This window comes from Neomonachus schauinslandi, chromosome 9 (assembly GCF_002201575.2).
Source record: "Neomonachus schauinslandi chromosome 9, ASM220157v2, whole genome shotgun sequence".
Taxonomy (NCBI): Eukaryota; Metazoa; Chordata; class Mammalia; order Carnivora; family Phocidae; genus Neomonachus; species Neomonachus schauinslandi.
In genome coordinates, this window is record NC_058411.1 from 113,854,310 (window position 1) to 113,874,079 (window position 19,770).

General features: G+C 35.2%; 1 protein-coding gene across 2 annotated transcripts in view; it reads left to right on the top strand.

Annotated features, from left to right (window-relative positions):
* The window catches only part of SCAPER (S-phase cyclin A associated protein in the ER), a 523,695-nt gene that overhangs the window by 149,428 nt on the left and 354,497 nt on the right, over positions 1–19,770 (top strand). For both annotated transcript variants that reach the window (XM_044917799.1, XM_044917800.1), the window contains 2 exons: positions 1,596–1,736; positions 16,936–17,091. In XM_044917799.1, the coding sequence (XP_044773734.1) occupies positions 1,596–1,736; positions 16,936–17,091 (297 nt within the window). The remainder of the gene's footprint in view (positions 1–1,595; positions 1,737–16,935; positions 17,092–19,770) is intronic.

Below are 19,770 nucleotides of genomic sequence, written 5' to 3' on the forward strand. Positions count from 1 at the left end.
GAGCTGCCAAAACTGAAGCTGCATTGCCTTTTATAACCTGATCTTGGAAGTGATATGCCATCACTTTTGCTGTATTCTGTTGGTCACAATCCTGATACAGTGTGGGGAGGAATTACAGAAAGATCTGAATACCAAGTGACTGGGATTGCTGGGAGCCATCTTGGAGTCTGAATACTACAAGTACTTATCACAACATGACAAAAGATCTGTGACTGTTAGAGTATAGGTGAACTCCTTTGTTATTTTCTAGTACTAGAAAGGAGTACTAATATGCAGAGGTGAAAAATATTTGCATTGGGGCGCCTGGCTGGCTCAGTTGGTGGAGCATGTGAGAGACTCTTGATCTCAGGGTTGTGAGTTCGAGCCCCATGTTGGGTATAGAGAGTACTTAAAAATGAAATCTTTTTAAAAATATTATTTGCATTACTTATGTGTATTTTAAATTTGGGAGAGATAATTGGAGCAAATAATCCGAATATTTTTAAAAATGAGGTGTAGTATAAGAATCTGTTTAGTACAGTAGAAAAGTTGACTGGAAAAAGAAGGAAATCTGTGACTTTTCTCTTTACCTGAATCTCAAGAATTTGTCATTATTTTTATTTTAATCATTTGGAATGAATAAATCAAAATGAAAAACAGACTCCATGTTGTGGGGTTCTGTAAGAGTTAATATATTATTTAATTTCCAGCTTTAGAGAAATGCTGTAACACAACTACAACTTCCCCTCTTACTGTGTCTTTTTTTTTTTTTTTTTAAGATTTTATTTATTTATTTGGGGGGACGGGCGAGCATGGGGGCGGGGAGGGACAGAAGGAGAGAGAGAAGCAGACTCCCCACTGAGCAGGGGTGGGGCTCAATCCCAGGGCCCTGGGATCATGACCTGAGCCAAAGGCAGACGCTTAACCACCTGAGCCACCCGGGCACCCCTTATTGTGTCTTTAAGACAAATAAAATTATATAGTTTATTTTCTTATATAATATAATCTCCAAGTATTCATGCAAACAGAATAATAAATTCTTGAAATTGTACAAGATGTTAGTGGTTCTTCATTTTAATTTTTCCAATAATGTATCTCTGATTGATTTTAATGATAAATCCACCTTCCATTTGTATAATAGGTTATTGTTTCAGCACTGTTTTATATATGTGGTCTCATCACCAGAATTCTTTGTAGCTTACAGAGTTGAACAGATACTGAATCCCATTTTTTACAGGTGTGAAAACTGAATCTAGGAGAGGCGAAATACTGTTTCCAGTATCAGATGACCGATAATTGGCTGACTAAAGGGCTTTAAAGATCTGTCCTCTAGCTCCTAATCCAGTGCTGTGTCCGCATCATACTTTTTTAGGTGGTTAAATGCATAATTATGTAGCTAAACTTCAACTGAAATGTTAGTTTTCTTCCCACTCATGTTGAGCCAGCTTTTGATTTTTGCTAGCAAGTGAGAAGGTAGATTATGAACTCAAGCAGTCTGGATTCCTAGTCTGTGTTCATAAGTCATGCTCCTTTAGGTCTTTCTAGGTTCTAGACTTTGTAATTCCTAACCTGTGTATCTGTTAAATTACTATATGTGAATATCTCACTCTGTATAGGAGAAAGATGTCCGGAAGTGGAAGGAAGAATTATTAGATCAACGACGCAGGATGATGGAAGAGAAATTACTTCATGCTGAATTTAAACGAGAGGTGCAATTACAAGCAATTGTTAAAAAAGCACAAGAGGAAGAAGCTAAGGTATATCTTAGGTGCTTTGAACATTGAGTTAGTTACCCAAGTACTTTTTTCAGTTGTTAAAGTAAGAAGCTGATATATGAAGTGATTATTTCATGCCAGAATAACAGACTCACTTAAAACTTATTAGGTACAATATCATATACTTAACAATAATCCTATGAGATGTATATTAATTTTTTACAGCTTTTTTGAGGTGCAATTGACAGACAATAAATAGCACATATGTAAAGCATCAGTTTGATGAGTTTTGACATGTAAATATTCCTGAAACCTCAGTACAGTGAAGATAATAAACGGTTCCATCACCCTCAGAAGTTTGCTCATGCTTCTTTGTATTCATTCCTTCCTCCAACTCAGTTACTGCGCAATTGCTGATCTGCTTTTTGTCACTATGGATGTTAGCATTTTCTAGAATTTTATATGAATGGAATCATACAGTATACTTTTCCCCTGGCATCTTTCACTCAACATAGTTATTTTGAATGTCATCCATACTGTTGTGTATATCAGTTCCTTTTCATTGCTGAGAAGTATACCATTGTATAGAAATACCATAATTTGTTAATCCAGTCACTTGTTGATAGGTATTTGTTTACTTTCTTGTTTTTTGGCTATTATAGATCTGGCTGCCATGAACCGTCATGTGTAAGTCTTTGTGCAGATGTGTGCTTTCATTATCTTGGGTAAATACCTAAGAATGAAATAGCAGAGCCTCATAATAGCTTCATATTTAACTTTTAAAGAAACAGTTTTCCAAAGTGGTTATTATATAGGTTTCCCCCACTATCTGAAACCTTTTGTAATTTGGAATGGCATAAAGATGCAATTACCATTAATGTATATGGGAAATTTTTTGAGCATTTCCAGACCCCCAAAATAACCTCTTTTAGGCTTTTCTGATACATTAGGACACATCTTGCTAATGGACACACAAAATAAATTGAGATAAAGCATAGATGTTCACAAACACAGTTCAGAACTATGGTGGCCTGACCCTGAGATGCTGAGTGTAGTTCCTGGGGAAGGAGCTGGGCAGCACCGCACGTGCTGTCTGGGGTGTGCTGACTCCGTAATGTCTCACTATAAAACAAACACTGAACACGATTTTTGCTTTTTGCTTTTTTTCATAAAGCAGACATCCTCTTTGGATTTCTTTTGGTTAGCGAAAGCAAGTACTAATGTAGGTCTCTCGAAAAAACAAAGTGGTATAATGAGAACTTCCGAAAAGCTTGTGGTACTTGTGGTATTAGACATTCTTACCAGCAGTGGATGAGAGTTCTAATTAACCACATTCTTACCAACATTAGATATGGTTACACATTGTAATTTTAGCCACTCCATTTTAGTATGTGTCTACGGTATCTCATTTGGTTTTAATTTTCTTTTCTTTTTTTTAATGTTATTTTCATTTTTGAACATCTTTTCACGTGCTTATTTCATATCTTTATCTCTTTGGTGAAATGTGTGTTCAAACATCTTGTTCATTAAAGTTAGATTGTTTTAAGTTTTTTTTTTTGGCTTTACTGAGGTGTAATGGACAAATAGTAAGGTATATAAAGTCTACAGCATGGTGATTTGATATACATATACATTGTGAAAGGATTCCCCTCATCAAGTTAAATACCACATCCATCACCTCACATATTTATCTGTGCATATGTATGTGTGAGTGTGAGAGAGAGAATGTTTAAGTTCTATTCTCTTAGCATATTTCAGCTATACAATACAGTGTTATCAACTGTAGTCACCATGTTGTACATTAGATCTCAGAACTTATTCATCTTACAGCTGAAAGTTTATACACTTTTACCAACCTCTCCCTATTTCTTTTTCCACCCTCAGCCCCTGATAGCCACTTTTCTACTCTTTGTTTTTATGAGTTCAACTTTTTTTTTTTAGATTCCAAATATAAGTGATACCATGCAGCATTTGTCTTTCTTTGTCTGGCTTATTTAATTTGGCATATTGCCCTCCAGTTTCATACACTTTGTCACAAATGAAAAGATTTCTTAGAGGACTTCATGTATGTTAGATATTAAGATCTATGTTTTGCAGATACTTTCTTGCAGTCCTTGGATTGCCTTTTCTTTTTCTTCTTTCTTTTTTTTTTTTTAAGATTTATTTATTTATTTGTCAGAGAGAGAGAGTATGAACAGGGGGAGTCACAGGCAAAGGCAGAGGCAGGGGGAGAAACACACTGAGCAAGGAGCCCGATGCAGGACTCCATTCCAGGACCCTAGGATCATGACCTGAGCCGAAGGCAGACGCTTAACTGACTGAACCACCCAGGCATCCTGCCTTTTCCTTTTCTTTAAAGTGTGTTTTGAAGTTTTAAAAATTGCTGAAGTCCAATATATTAACTTTTTTACTTCTTTTTTTAAATTTTATTTTATTTTGTTAGTCACCATACAGTACATCATTAGTTTTTGATGTAGTGTTCCATGTTTCATTGTTTTGTGCTTTGTTTTGTTTCCTATTTAAAAAATCTTTACCTAAATTTAAGATCACTAAGATTTCTCTTAATTTTTTTGTAGGAGTTTTAAATTTTACAATGAGGTCTGTGTTCCCTTTTGAGTTAAATTTTGTATATGGTGTGAGGTAGGGTTGAGGTTCATTTTTTCATAGGGATATCCAGTGTTCAAGTACCAATTGTTGAAAAGATTATCCTTTTTATATTGAATTGCCTTAGTACCCTTGTTGAAAAGCTATTTGCCATATATATGTATGGGTCTGTTTCTGACTGTCTGTTCTGTTTCATTTGTCTCTGTGCCTATTTTTATGCCAATACCACTTTATCTTGATTACCCTTATGATATCCTGTGCCATTGATGTATATATCTGTTTAGTGCTTTGATGTTTTCAGTGTGAAAGTCACCTTATTTAAATTTATTCCTAAGTATGTACTCTTGTAGACATGATTGTAAATTGGAATTGTTTTCTTAATTTCATTTTCAGACTGTTTATTACTAGGGCGCAGAAATACAGTTGAATTTTATATATTAATCTCATCTCTTGCAACCTTGCTTGAACTGGCTCTTTAGTTCTAATAGCTTCGTTAGTGGATTCTTTAGGATTTTCTATATACAAATCATGTTATCTGCAAATAGATATAGGTTTATTTCTTTTCCAACCTGGATGTCTTTGATTTGTTTTTCTTGCTTTTTGCTTTAGTTAGAACCTGAAATACAGTGTTGAATAGAAGTGGTAAACGTGGACATGACATCTTTGTCTTGTTCCCAGTCTTTAGGGGAGGTATTTAGTCTTTCATCATAAAGTATGATGTTAGGTATGGGTTTTCATAGATGCCTTTCATCAGATTGAGGAAGTTCCTTTTTATTCGTATTTTGTTGTGTGTTTTTATCACAAAGGGATGTTGGATTTTGTCAAATTGCTTTTCTGCATCTGTTGTAAAATAATGTGGTTTTTGTTTTTTGTTCTCTTGATATTTGCTATGTTACATTAATTGAATATCATGTTTTATATATTTGTCTAATTTTTTAGTTGTTTAAGATGGGAGGGTACATCTGGACCCTGTCACTCCATCATGGCTGGAAGTGGAAGTTTTGAACTATATATTATTATTATCTTTATCTTCTAGAGGAGCAACCTGAAGGCAGATTGTTGATGGTCACACAGCCAGAATTAAAATCCAGGTCTTTGTGGTTCCAAAGCCTCTGCTTTTACTACTGTGGTTTTACTTTAGTATTCTCATTTTTTGGCCTTTTTTTCATATGAGTTAAATGAATTTTGATTTGTCAAATTGCTTAATATGTTTACTTTCATTATAATTTTATTAAGCCATAGTGGCTCCTATAAACGTATTAACCCAAACTACAGTTTAAATACTTTCCATCAAGGTGAATGGTCAACTGCTGGGTGTCTTTACCTACGGATATGAGCTGTCATTTGTAATTTTAAAATTCTTAATAATCAAGGTAAACTGAATCAAGAGTCTGTACTAAAATTCTTGGAAATACGAAACACTGCTTTAAAACCATGCTACCAATTGCTACCCTATCCATTCTCTTAATTTTTATTGCTTTTCTTTAAAAATCTGTGAAATTCCATTTTGGAATGTATTATGTCAGGGCACCTGGGTGGCTCAGTGAGTTAAGTGCCTGCCTTTGGCTCAGGGCATGATCCCAGGGCTCTGCTCAGCAGGGAGCCTACTTCTCCCACTCCCTCTGCTCCTCCCCCCACTCATGTTTTCTCTCTCTCAAGTAAATAAATAAAATCTTAAAAAAAAAAAGAAATGTATTATGTCTATAAAGAAAATAGACAATCTAGTTTTCTTCTTGTTCTCTCATTCATTTAAAAATGTTATGACAGGGGCGCCTGTGTGGCTCAGTCAGTTAAGCGTCTGCCTTTGGCTCAGGTCATGATCCCAGGGTCCTGGGATCAAACCCCCCATCGGCCTCCCTGCTTAGTGGAGAGTCTGCTTGCCCCTCTCTCTTTGCCCTCCCCCCACATGCTCGCTCTCTCTCTCATGCTCTCTCTCGCATTTTCACTCTCTCTCTGAAGTAAATAAATAAAATCTTTAAAAAGAATGTTATGATTGAATTGCTCTTAGGGTAATTGCATAAATATCTAAAAGTTTGCATGAAATATTGTCACATACTTTCATACCCAGACATAATAATTTATGAGACAGAATCTCTTTCTGCCTTTGGTTTTGTCACATGCCACTATTTTCCAAGGTTGCCTGATCATAACAGTCATCTGATTTCTGAGGCTTTTCTTCGCAGGGTCTTTCAGTAAGCTGGAGTGGGGCCTGGGGAACTTTATTTTTTATAGGTCCTCCAGGTGGGTCTTAGGATCAGGAACTTTGGTTCAACATTCATCAAAGAATTGTTTCTTCTTCAAAAGTAACTTTTTGTCATGTTGAAGACTGAAGTCTTTGGAGTTGGATAAACTTGGATCCAGGTCCTGACTCTACCAATTAGTAACTGAATGGCCTTATGCGTTATTTTACCTTTTACCCTATTTGTTAATTTTTAAATTAGGAATAACCTTACCTACATCTCAAGAATTTTGATGAAAGGATTAAATTAGCATATGCATGTTTTGAAGCAGTCAGTGCCATCTCTGGTATACTGTAAATACTTTGTAAAATGTTAGAATTGTAGAACACCACATCCTATTTATGTTCTACTTCTCAATTTTTCCTCAATTCATTTTTGTTGTATTATTACTAACTCAAGAGTACTAATAATCCAGTCATTTTTTTCCTGGCTTTAAAAAATATATTTAAGTTCTACTAGAAATTTAATTCCCTTGAGACCTGTACCAAATATATTCATTTCAGTCCTGTTATTTAATCAAGATAAATTTTTTTTCTCATATATACATTTTGTGAATTCGTAGAGTAAATTAATAGTCATTTCAAATTCCTTCCTTCTTTTTGTGTACATAGATGGTTGAAAATAAACCACTGTCTGTTTAGTTGATAGCGACCGTTACTGTAGCCTGAGTTATTCAGAACCTAATTTTATCTTAGATCTTGGTCTATTATTTAATAGTATAAAATTGGCTTTTATTTTCGGTTTCTTAATGGTGTCACTGATTCATTTTCAGTTATAATATCTACTCATAATCATAGTTGATTTTAATTTTTTCATGAGGAAAAGATAGCCTTTTCCTGATTTATGGCAGTAGCCCTTTTCCCTTGTTCTGTGTCTTCTTGCCTGCTGTTGGAATTTGCCTCATTTCTTATGCCTCCTCCTTTGCTTTCTTCCTCTAGATTGCCTACTTGTGTACTCCCAGTTGTGTGGATTGTCTGTTCTGCCCTTCTGTAAATCTGCAGATTCCTTGGAAAGAGCAGGCTGAGCCAATTTCCACCACCTCGTCATCCATATTTTCTTGAATTTTTTATAATACCATTTTCCTCTGTGCTATACTGTATTTGCCTTTCAGAATGTTATCACCAAGTTTAAAAGGCTATTCTGACTTTTTTTTCCATTGTGAACATTGTGAGGTACCTTTTTCTAGAGTATGCTACACTATCTTGATTTTCCTTCTGCTTTTCTTTTTTTTTTTTTTTTTTTACCTCACGGAGGAAACCTTCTGCTTTTCTAACTAATCCTTTCCTGTCTTCCCTTTTTCTTTTGCTGCCTATGTTTTACTGATTTCACCCACTTCACTTGTTCTTTTCCTCCAGTATCACAATCGTTATCATTGCTTCAACTATCATCTCTCTAATGACTCCTAGATTTGCATCTTTAGCCCCATCCCCTCAACTAATCTTTATTTTTTATTTTTAAATTTCTTTTGAATTTTAATTCCAGTTTAATTAACATATGGTATTATATTAATTTCAGGTGTACAGTGTAGTGATTCAACAGTTCAATACATTGCTCAGTGCTCATCACCTGTTTCACCCATCCTCCTACCCAGCTGCCCTCTGGCAATCACTGGATTGTTCTCTCTACTTAAGAGTCTGTTTTTTTGTTTCTCTCTTTTTTCCTTTGTTCATTTGCTTTTTTTTTTTTAATTACACATATAAGTGAAATCATATGGTATTTGTCTTTCTCTGACTACTTTCACTTAGCATAATACCCTCTGGATCCATCCATGCTCTTGCACATGGTGAGATTTCATTCCTTTTTATGGCTGAGTAATATTCCATTGTATATATACACCACATATTCTTTACCTTTTCATCTATCAGTAGACGTTTGGGTTGCTTCCATAATTTGGATATTGTAAATAATGCTGCAATAAACATAGGAGTGCATATATCTTTTTGAATCAGTGTTTTCATATTCTTTGGGTAAATACCCAGTACTGTAATTACTGGATTACATGGTAGTTCTATTTTTTGTTTTTTAAGGAACCTCCATACTGTTATCTACAGTGGCTGTACTAGTTTGCATTCCCTTGAACAGTGCACAAGGGTTCCTTTTCTCCACATCCTCTCCAACACTTGTTGCTTCTTGTGTTTTTGATTTTAGCCATCTGACAGGTGTGAGGTGATATCTAATTGTGGTTTTGATTTGCAAATCCCTGAAGATTAGTGCTGTTGACCATCTTTCCATATGTTTGTTGGCCATCTGTATGTCATGTCTTCTGCCCACTTTTTAGTTACCTTATTTGTTTTGGGGGTGTTGAGTTGTATAAGTTCTTTATATATATTGGGTATTAACCCTTTATTGGGTATGTTATTTGCAAATATCTTCCCCATTCAGTGGGTTGTCTTTTAGTTTTATTGATTATTTCATTTGCTTTGTGGAAGCTTTTATTTATTTATTTTTAATTAAATTCCAGTTAACATAGAGTGTAATATTAGTTTCAGGTATATGATATAGTGATTCAGCACTTCCATACAATACCCGGTGCCCATCACAACACATGCACTACTTAATCCCCATCGCCTATTTAACCCAGTCCCCCCCACCAACCTCCCCTCTGGTAACCTTCAGTCTGTTCTCTATAGATAATACTCTGTTTCTTGGTTTGCTTCTCTCTTTTTTTCCCCCTTTGCTTTTTTTTTTTTAATTACACATATGAGTGAAATCAGATGGTATTTATCTTTCTCTGACTTATTTCACCTAGCATAATACTCTCTAGTTCTATCCATGTCATTGCAAATGGCAAGATTTCATTCTTATTTATGGCTGAGTAATATTCCATTGTCCATATATACGCTACATCTCCTTTTCCATTCATCAGTCTGCGGATGCCTGGGCTGTTTCCATATATGGCTACTGTAGATAATGCTGCTGTAAACATCAGGGTGCATGTATCCCTTTGAATTAGTATTTTTATATTTGTTGGGTAAATACCTAGTAGCACAATTGCAGGATTGTAGGGTAGTTCTGTTTTTAACATTTTGAGGAACCTCCATACTGTCTTCCACAGTGGCTGCACCAGTTTGCATTCTCACTAACAGTGTAAGAGGGTTCCCCCTTCTTTGCATCCTTGCCAACACCTGTTGTTTCTTGTTGATTTTAGCGATTCTGACTGGTGTGAGGTAATATCTCATTGTAGTTTTGATTTGTATTTTCCCTCATGATGCGTGATGTTGAACATCTTTTCAACATGGAAAAGTGTCTATTCATGTCTTCTGCCCATTTTTAAATTGACTTATTCATTTTTGGGTGTTGTGTTTTATGATTTCTTTATATATTTTGGATATTAACCCTTTATCAGATATGTTGTTTGGAAATATCTTCTCCCATTCCATAGGTTGCCTTTTAGTTTTGTTGATTATTTCCTTCACTGTGCAGAAACATTTTATTTTGATGAAGTCCCAATAGTTTATTTTTGCTTTTGTTTCCCTTGCCTCAGGAGACATATCTAGTATGAAGTTGCTGTGGCCCATGTCAGAGAAGTTACTGCCTGTAATCTCCACTAAGATTTTTATGGTCTCACATTTAGGTCTTTAATCCATTTTGAATTTGTGTTTGTGTATGGTGTAAGAGAGTGGTCCAGTTTCATTCTTTTGCATGTTGCTCTCCAGTTTTCCCAACCCATGTGTTGGAGAGGCGTCTCTTTTTTCCACTGGATATTCTTTCCTGCTTTGTCCAAGATTAATTGACCATATATTTGTGGGTTCATTTCTGGATTTTCCGTTCTGTTCCATGGATCTGTGTGTCTCTTTTTGTGCCGGTATCATACTGCAGCTTTGTAGTGTAGCTTGAAGTCTGGAATTGTGATGCCTCTGGTTTTGCATTTCTTTTTCAAGATTGCTTTGGCTATTTGGGGTCTTTTTTGATTCCATACAAATTTTAGGATTGCTTTTTCTAGCTCTGTGAAAAATGCTAGTGCTGTTATGATAGGGGTTGCATTAAATGTGTAGATTGTTAAAGAAAAAATAATAAATGTAGATTGAGAAGCTTTTATTTATTTTTAAAAAAATTTTTAATTTAAATTTATTATAGTTAACATATAGTGCATTATTAGTCTCAGGGTGCTTTGAGAAGCTTTTAAATTTGATGTAGTCCCAGTAGTTTATTTTTGCTTTTGGTTCCCTTGCCTCAGGAGACATTAACTAGAAAAATGTTATTACAGCTGATGTTTGAGAAAATACTGCCTTTTTTTTCCTTTAGGATTTTTATGATTTCAGGTCTCACATTTAGGTCTTTAATCCATTTTGAGCTTATTTTTATGTATGGTGTAAGAAAGTGGTCCAGTTTCATTCTTTAGCATGTAGCTGTCCAGTTTTCCTAGCACTGTTTGTTGAAGAGACTTTTTCCAATGTATATTATTGCCTCCTTTGTCAGAGATTGATTGTATAATCATGGGTTTATTTCTGGGCTCTCTCTTGTGTTCCATTGATCTGTGTGTCTGTTTTTGTGTCAGTACCATACTGTTTTGATTTCTACAGCTTAATATTATATCTTGAAATCTGGGTTTGTGATACCTCCAGTTCTTTTTCAAGGTTGCTTTGGCTATTTGTGGTCTTATGTGGTTCCACACAAATTTTAGGATTATTTGTTCTATTCTGTGAAAAATGCTGTTGGTAATTTGATAGGGATTGCATTAATGGGCATTTTAACAATATTTCTTCTCCCAGTCGATAAGCATGAGTATCTTTCCATTTGTGTCATCTTCAATTTCTTTATCAATGTTTTATAGTTTTCACAAGTTCTTTGACCTTTTTGGCTAAGTCTGTTCCCAGGTATTTTATTATTTGTGGTTCTGTTATAAATGGGATTGTTGTCTTAATTTCTCTTTCTGCTACTTCATTATTAGTGCATAGAAATGCAGTGGATTTCTGTGTATTGATTTTGTATCCTGTGATCTTACAGAATTCATTTATCAGTTCTAGTAGTTTTTTTGTGAAGCCTTTAGGGTTTTCTATATATAGTGTTATCTACAAGTAGGGGATGTTTTACTTTTTCCTTACCAATTTCTTTTTCTTGTCTGATTGCTGTGGTTAGGACTTACAGGACTATGTAGAATGAAAGTGATGAGGGGCGCCTAGGTGGCTCAGTCTTTGGGCGTCTGCCTTCGGCTTGGGTCATGATCCCAGGGTCCTGGGATCGAGCCCCACATCGGGATCCGTGTTCCGTGGGAGGCCTGCTTCTCCCTCTCCCACTCCCTCTACTTGTGTTCCCTCTCTCGCTGTGTCTCTCTCTGTCAAATAAATAAATATTTAAAAAAAAGAAAGAAAGAAAGTGGTGAGAGTGGACATCCTTGTCTTGTTCCTGATCTAAGGGGGAAAGCTCTCAGCTTTTCACCATTATGACATTAGCTGTGGGTTATTCATAGATACCTTTATTATGTTGAGGTATATTCCCTATAAACCTACTGTTTTGAGAGTTTTTACCATAAGTGGTTGTTGTACTTTATCAAATGCTTTTTTTCATCTGTTGAAATGATCATATGATTTTCATCCTTTCTCTTGTTGATGGCTGTATCAAGTTGATTTGTGAATATTGAATCACCCTTACATCCCAGGAATAAATCGCACTTGATCGTGATGATTTTTTAATGTATTGTTGGATTTGCTGATATTTTGTTGAGGATTTTTGCATGTGTGTTCATCGAGATACTGTCCTGCAGTTCTCTTTTTTTGTAGTGTCTTTACCCAGTTTTGGTATCAGGATAATGTTGGCCTCATAGAATGGATTTGGAAGCTTTTCTTACTCTACTACTACTACTACTACTACTACTACTACTACTTCTCCTCCTCCTCCTGCTCCTTCTTTTCTTCTTCTTCATAGCTTGAGAAGTATAGGTATTAACTCTTCTTTAAATGTTTAAATTTCATTGCTTATAATCAGTCTGTTCAAATTTTCTATTTCTTCTTGATTCAATTTTGGTGGATTATAGGTTTCTAGGAATTTATCCATTTCTTCTATGTTGTCCAATTTGTTTGCATATAATTTTGCATGATATATTCTTATAATCCTTTGTATTTCTTTTGTGTCAGTTCCTTCTCTTTAATTTCTGATTTTGTTTGAATTCTTTTTTTTTTTTTGATGTGTCTGGCTAAAGGTTTATCAATTTTGATGTTTTTGAACAACCAGCTCCTGGTTTCACTGATCTGTTCTATGGTTTTCTTAGTTTCTATTTAATTTATTTCTGCTTGTAATCTTTATTGTTTCTTTCCTTGTACTTTTTGTTTGTTGTTCTTTTTCTAGCTCTTTCAGGTGTAAGTTTAAGTTGTTTATTTGAGCTTTCTCTTCTTGAGGTAGGCCTGTATTGTTATAAACTTCCCTCTTAGAAGAGCTTTTGCTACACCACAAAGATTTTGGACTGTTGTGTTTTCCACTTATATCCATGTATTTTTTTAATTTTCTCTTTGATTTCTTGTTTGACCCATTCATTGTTTAGTAGCAAGTTATTTAACCTCCATGTTTCTCCTGTCTTTCCCAGATTTTTTTCTTGTGTTTGATTTCTAGTTTCATAGCGTTGTGATTGGAAAAGATGCATGGCATGACTTCAGTCTTTTGAAATTTGCTGAGACTTGTTTTGTGGCCACAACTGATGTTTGGATTCAGTTACCTTTTGCTTGATGATTGTATTCAGTGGAACTCATCAGCTCACAGCTTCTATCTCCCAGACCATCTGCTTTTTCTGAAACATGTATTTCAGATAATGGTATCACTAATTTCCCATTAACTTAGACTTGGGAAAGTTCTGATCATTTACTTTGATTCACTGTTTTTATTGTTGTTTTGAGTAATTCTTGTGTATATAGCAAAAAGATAAGCTGGTCTTTTTGACTTCTTCCCCCATTTCCCATGATATATTCAGCTGCAGATTCTACAGTTCTGTGGTCTCTCACGTGTTTTTCTTTTTATGATAATTGCCACCAGGTTTTTTATTTTTTAAATCTCCCTCCTAAATATTTGTAGTTGGTATGCTTGCCTTTTTTCCCTACTCCCTTTAAATTAATCTTTCTGTAGGCTATTATTGTATTACCTCTTAGCTCAAAAACCTTCAGACTTTCCCTTATTTTCAAGTCTTAGAATAAATGCATTTCCCTAGCTTTCTTTAATATTATTTTATATTAAGAATAGTAACCATATCATTATTATAAAAATAATTCGTTTTCATTTTAAAGAATTGAAGCAATATAGCAAGAACTCAAAATTCCACCCTCAGAAATAGCCACCATATACATACACCTAATGGTAAATACTGTCCCAGACATCTCTCTAGAATAATGTTCAGATTGCATGAATAGGTACTTTGAAAAAATGGAATTATACTATAAATGATACTTATGAATAAGAAGCATTAAACTTGATTTTATTTCCATTTTAAGAGATGGAAGTAAAATGGCAGTAAAATTGAGGGAATTATTGATTTGTAATAAATGTTTCTTTCTCACAAAAGGCATTATTTTTCATTAGTTCTTCTAAGGTTATAAAAATTATGAAAAATTAAGAGTTTGGAATGATTATATTTACTATATTTCATTTTATGACAGTTTTGAGGAAACTAGCACTACCATTTCTTTTTATTGTCCCTAATCTCCTCCCAACAGTTTTTCATAGTTTTATTAATTTTACATTGTTAAGATAGATAACATTTACACTTTGCTCTGAAAGTATAAATTCCTTAGTATAGTTTTCCTTCTGTATATAAATGAACTCAGTTTCACTAATTCTCCATGTATGAGTTGTTTGTTTTGACTTGTCTCTGGTTGACTGGATTTTATTAACAAGTGATTTTCAGGAAGAACTTATATATGCTCTATTCCTTGAGTTCTTCCATATCTAAGGCTGTGGCATTTCTGTCTGAATACGTTTTTGCTAGAGATCAGGTTCATGGTTCATAATGTTTTTCCTTCAAATTTTTGTAGGCTTTATTTTCTTCTAGTATTAACTACTTCTGGGAAGAAGCCCAAGGCCACACTGATTTTTCCTCCTCTCCTTCTTGTAGGTAATTTGCATTTACTGCTTGGAAGCTTAAAAAATTTATTCTTCTGGGGCACCTGGGTGGCTCAGTCATTAAGCATCTACCTTCGGCTCAGGTCATGATCCCAGGGTCCTGGGATCGAATCCCACATCGGGCTCCCTGCTCGGCAGGAAGCCTGCTTCTCCCTCTCCCACTCCCTTCCCCTCTGCTTGTGTTCCCTCTTTCACTGTGTCTCTCTCTGTCAAATAATAAATAAAAATCTTTAAAAAAAATTATTATTCTTCCTTAGTGTTTTGTAATTTAATAAGATTTAATAAGGGTATTCTTGGTATTGATCTTCTGAACATTTTTTCATGAAATAACATGTGCTCTTTCAGTTTTCAATTTGCTTTCTTTTTTTTTTCCCATGGAAAACTTTCCGTATTATATGTTGGAATATTTTGTCTTTTTTTCCAAGATTTTATTTATTTATTTATTTATTCATTCATTCATTCATTCATTCATTTATGAGAGAGTGCACACAAGTGGGGGGAAGAGTAAGGGGTGGTGTGCGGTGTGGAGAGGGACAAGCAGGCTCCATGCTGAGTGTAGAACCTGGAGCTGGAGGCAGGTCTCAATCCCAGGACCCTGAGATCATGACCTGAGCTCCAAACCAAGAGTCCAACGCTTAACTGACTGAACCACCCAGGTGCCCTTTGTCTTTCTTAACTATAGATGTTATTTATCCTTATATTTGGCCATAATGACTTGTTCATTATATTCAGAGCTTATTACTTATACATAAATTTTCATTTTTAAGTTCTACATTAACTTATCATGAGACTTGCCTCTATTAGTGATTTGATTTTTTGCCATCTTTATTTGCTCCATGCTTTTTCTAATTCAGTGATAGTGTTACTTTTGTCCTCACTTTGTTTCCTTAGCTTTCTAATCTTTTATTGTTTTGTTCTGTTACCATTTTTTTGCACTATTAAATTCAGGTTTTTGTTAACTTCTTTTATATTACAAAGTTTGCTGAGGGAGTTTTCTGGTTTTCCTTGGGTTATGTTTTCTTCCAGATTGGGTTTTTTATTTTCCTGTTAACTTATGATCTATTTATTTATAGCTTTATTGAGATATCATTGACATATCAAAATTGAATATATTAAGGTTTACAGCGTGATGTTTTAATATACATATACAGTGTGGAATGATCACAGCCCAGCTAATTAACACCTTTCACCTCTACGTAATTACCATTTGTGTGTTTGCATATGTGCTTAGAAAATTGAAACTCTATCTTCTTAGCAAATTTCAAGTATTGTTAAGTGTCATCACCATGCTGTACATCTCTAAAACTTATTCATCTTGCATAATTGAAACTTTGCACCCTTTGACCAACATCACAGTTTGAAATTTTTATCCAACTTTTGCACACTCTTCCCTCTAACTTTAGTTTACTTATTTATTTTGTCTAAAGCATTAAGTCCCATTCCTTTTTCTTTCATCTTGATGATGCTTAACATGTGAGCCCTGATGTAGTATGATTCATTTTCCTTGAGTACAGCTGTTTCTTATACTTTCAGTATAGTTTGAAGGATGGTTATGTTATTATCCTACTTAAAAAAGTGGCCACGTGGAAAGGTGATTGGGAAATCTTTGTTAGAATTATATTCAAACTCTCTTGTCTGAGATTTTTAACATATCTAGTGATAGTTTTTATTCCACCAGCATGGATTCCTGGAGTCTGTACTCCTGTCAGAGTCAGTCCCCGTGTTTACTTTCCTGTTTTAGTCTACCATTTTCACTGTAGCATGCCTTCCCTCTGGCTTTCAAAAATGAGAAATTTGATCCCAACTGACTTTTTCCAGCTTTATCTTTAGCTAAACTTTACTCATAAGAGCTATGCTTTCTAGCAAAACTTGGCTGGTAAGTATCAATATATGCGAAGTTGAGGATGTCGTAGATATTTCACTACCTTGTTCCTAGTTGTCACTTATTTGGTATATGTTGAAGAAAAATGATTTGTTGCTTATTTTAAGTTTTCCCAAATTCATTAGAATAACATATGTACATATTTAAATCTTAATGTAATTTATATAATTGCAAATTGTAATGAATTAAGTAGAACTTTATAAGCTGTTTTTGTAAGAATCTTAATTTGTTTCTTGATGTAAGATCTGCCACTAAAATATTTATTCTAAATCAATTCTTATGCCTGTGGGTTTCTTATATACCCTGGATTACTATCCATTTTTGAGGCAAATATTAAAAGAAAAGACCCATTTTGTTTTATGCCTTATTTGTAGTATATATTACTATGAGAGACTCTGTTAGGTTTCTTATTTTTGTTGGGTGTCTTAGCATTAACTTGATTTGATACTCACTTTCTTTGTTTTTATCGAAGGTAAATGAAATTGCCTTCATAAATACCCTTGAAGCCCAGAATAAGCGCCATGATGTCTTATCAAAATTGAAGGAATATGAGCAGAGGCTTAATGAGTTACAGGAAGAACGTCAGCGAAGACAGGAAGAAAAACAAGCACGTGATGAAGCTGTTCAGGTAGAATTTTATTTGGCAAGCAGTTATTGAGCACCTGCCATATCCTAGGCTCTGAGCAATGTGCTGAGGATCCAAAAAGGATTAAAACCTAGTCTCTGACCCCAGGGTGCATGGTTTACTATAGCACTCTGGAAACATGAAGTGTGATTGCCGAAAGACAACGTGTACTCCTTCAGATAAGGTAATCAGTGTTTTCATCAACACATAGCAGTCATAGAGTTTGAATCTCTAGTCTCAACCAGGTGAAAGACTAAGTTGCTTTGGACAGATTATTATTTATTTTTTGCTAATTGGGTTTTGTAAGAATATGCTGCTTTTCCACTTGAAAAAGGATTGTGTTTGAACCAATATATGGAGCCTTACAGATTTGGGCAATCTTTATGCTTATGACAAGGAATACCTGTCCTTTATTGGACAGTGTCATTGGATACTTTAATTGCTCAGTTTTTGTCCTCTGTAGTAAACCCTAACTTAGCTACTGTTTCAGGATAGGAAGAAAGGTTAACACATAAATTGTACTGATATTTACAAACTATTTTAGATCTTCTTCAATAGAAAGTCTTGCCCATAAGACTCTTTAAGGACTTGACATTTTTTTTTAACTGATGTCAAAGATTTTATTCAATTAATTGATGAGAGATTCAGTAAGATGTTACAACCAGTTTGAGGGAGAATTTAAAGAATAGACCCATACACAGGCGATCAGTAATGCTGAAATGAATTTGTTGAACAGATACAAAACTGTTCCAACAGTAAGAGGCAACCATCAGCAGACGACCAGCCCTCCCCACAATCATATACATCACCATCATTTTCTTCCAGCTCCAGTTGAAAATTAGCTCAATGACAATCAGTGACAAACCAGCAGACAGGGTGCTCCCTGTGATTATGTCTTTCCCATATTCAGTGCTTTCTCAGTTTTCCCATCACAAAGGGCTGAGTAAGTTTACTAAAAGGGGTCCATTGCCAAAGTGTAATGTCTGGTAAATTATTCCAAAAATGTGCTAAGGCTCTCAGTCATATCAAGTATGCATTCTGAATTCAAATTATATTTGTATCAAAGACTGTACTAGAAAAATAAATGTTTTCAGAAGAGGGGGATGATTTTTTTGAGGTAGAAAATATCCTCAAATGTGGACATGCACTTAGATGTAAAATACAAGCTATAGTTTGTTCACACTGAAAAGATGGTACAGCTCTGAGTTTGCTTTTGAGTAGAGGTCCACAGAGAGATTTTGAGGCCACAGATTTACTCAATTTTGCTAAGAAAGAGGATGATTTCTCAGGGCTCATCCATGACTTGGCTTTTCTACTCAGATTGCAAACCAAATACAGTTACCATCTCTTTTATCAGTTGCTATGGCACATTAAGACCAACACTTGAAAGAGTGAAGTAGTATAGGAAATATATGACTATGACATATATCTTCATACACATATAAGCATATACATATATATAAGCATACACACACGCGCGTGCATTTTACCTTTTACAGCCAGGGTTTAGAAAAACTAAAAAGGAAAAGAAATGAACACAAATATAATTTCACTTTGTCTTGGAAAAGGAAGTGTTTTACATATATATGTGCATGTATAAGTACACACATATATATACATACATGCACAAGTACTCATATACAGCCATGTATATGTATGTATGTATATTTGCTGTATATGAGTCTTACGTGATTATTCAAATATAATGAAATTGTATGATCGTTCACATACTGTTTATGATTATGCGAATGAGCGTTTTGATCTCTGTTCTGGACTGTTTCTGCTTTGCTGTCTCTCAGCTGTGTCATGATTTGTCAGCACTAGCCAGAGTAGGCCAAGCCCACATGGGATGTGAAGGCCAACCTGATGGGCTGGAAGGAATACTCAGGTGGTGATTCTTTTGGGTGGCATGGGTCACCAAAGTGGGTGCAGTAGCCTTGGCGCCCAGAGAGGTGTGGTGGGCTCTTCACTCACAGGGCAGCAAACTGAAAGCTTGGGCTGGAAGTCCGGCGGGGAATCCAGCACCAGGGTGGCCTTTGATGTCAAGTATTGGTGCAAGTTTCCATCTGGAACCTTGACTACCTGCATGCCAGCTGCAAGGGCCGCCTCTATGCTGTTAGGAGTGTCTTCAAAGACAAGGCACTTCTCCTTGGGAAGAGGAAGAGAAAACCTCTTGCACAGGCTAGAAAAAAGGACTTGACGTTTTTGATGTAGAGAACAAATTTTGCAGTATTCATATACAAATGCAGATATACTTTGTTATGACCAATATTTATTTGTTCACTCATTCAGTGATCATTTATTGCATTACTACTATAAGCTGTATGCTGTGCTAGGCTCAAGGACATGAAAAGGATACATCGCTGTACTCAATGGAGAGACATGTAAACAAATCATAATCCATTAGAATCAGTGTAACAGGAAAGGTATTCTTGGAAGCACAAAGGAAAACACCGTATTCAAATTGAGAGTGGCAAGGACATGAAAAATCCAGGGAAAGCTTCCTAGAAGAGGTGATAGCTCAGCTAAGGTTTGCAAACAATGAGACAGATGCAAATGATGAGAAGTAGGCATTCCTTGCCGGAGATATGGGAGAGTACTACCCTATAGGGTTAGGGAACAGGTCCTGCAGGGCTTTGTTATGTTAAAAATTGGGGATGTTATCCATATTTCATGCTTTTT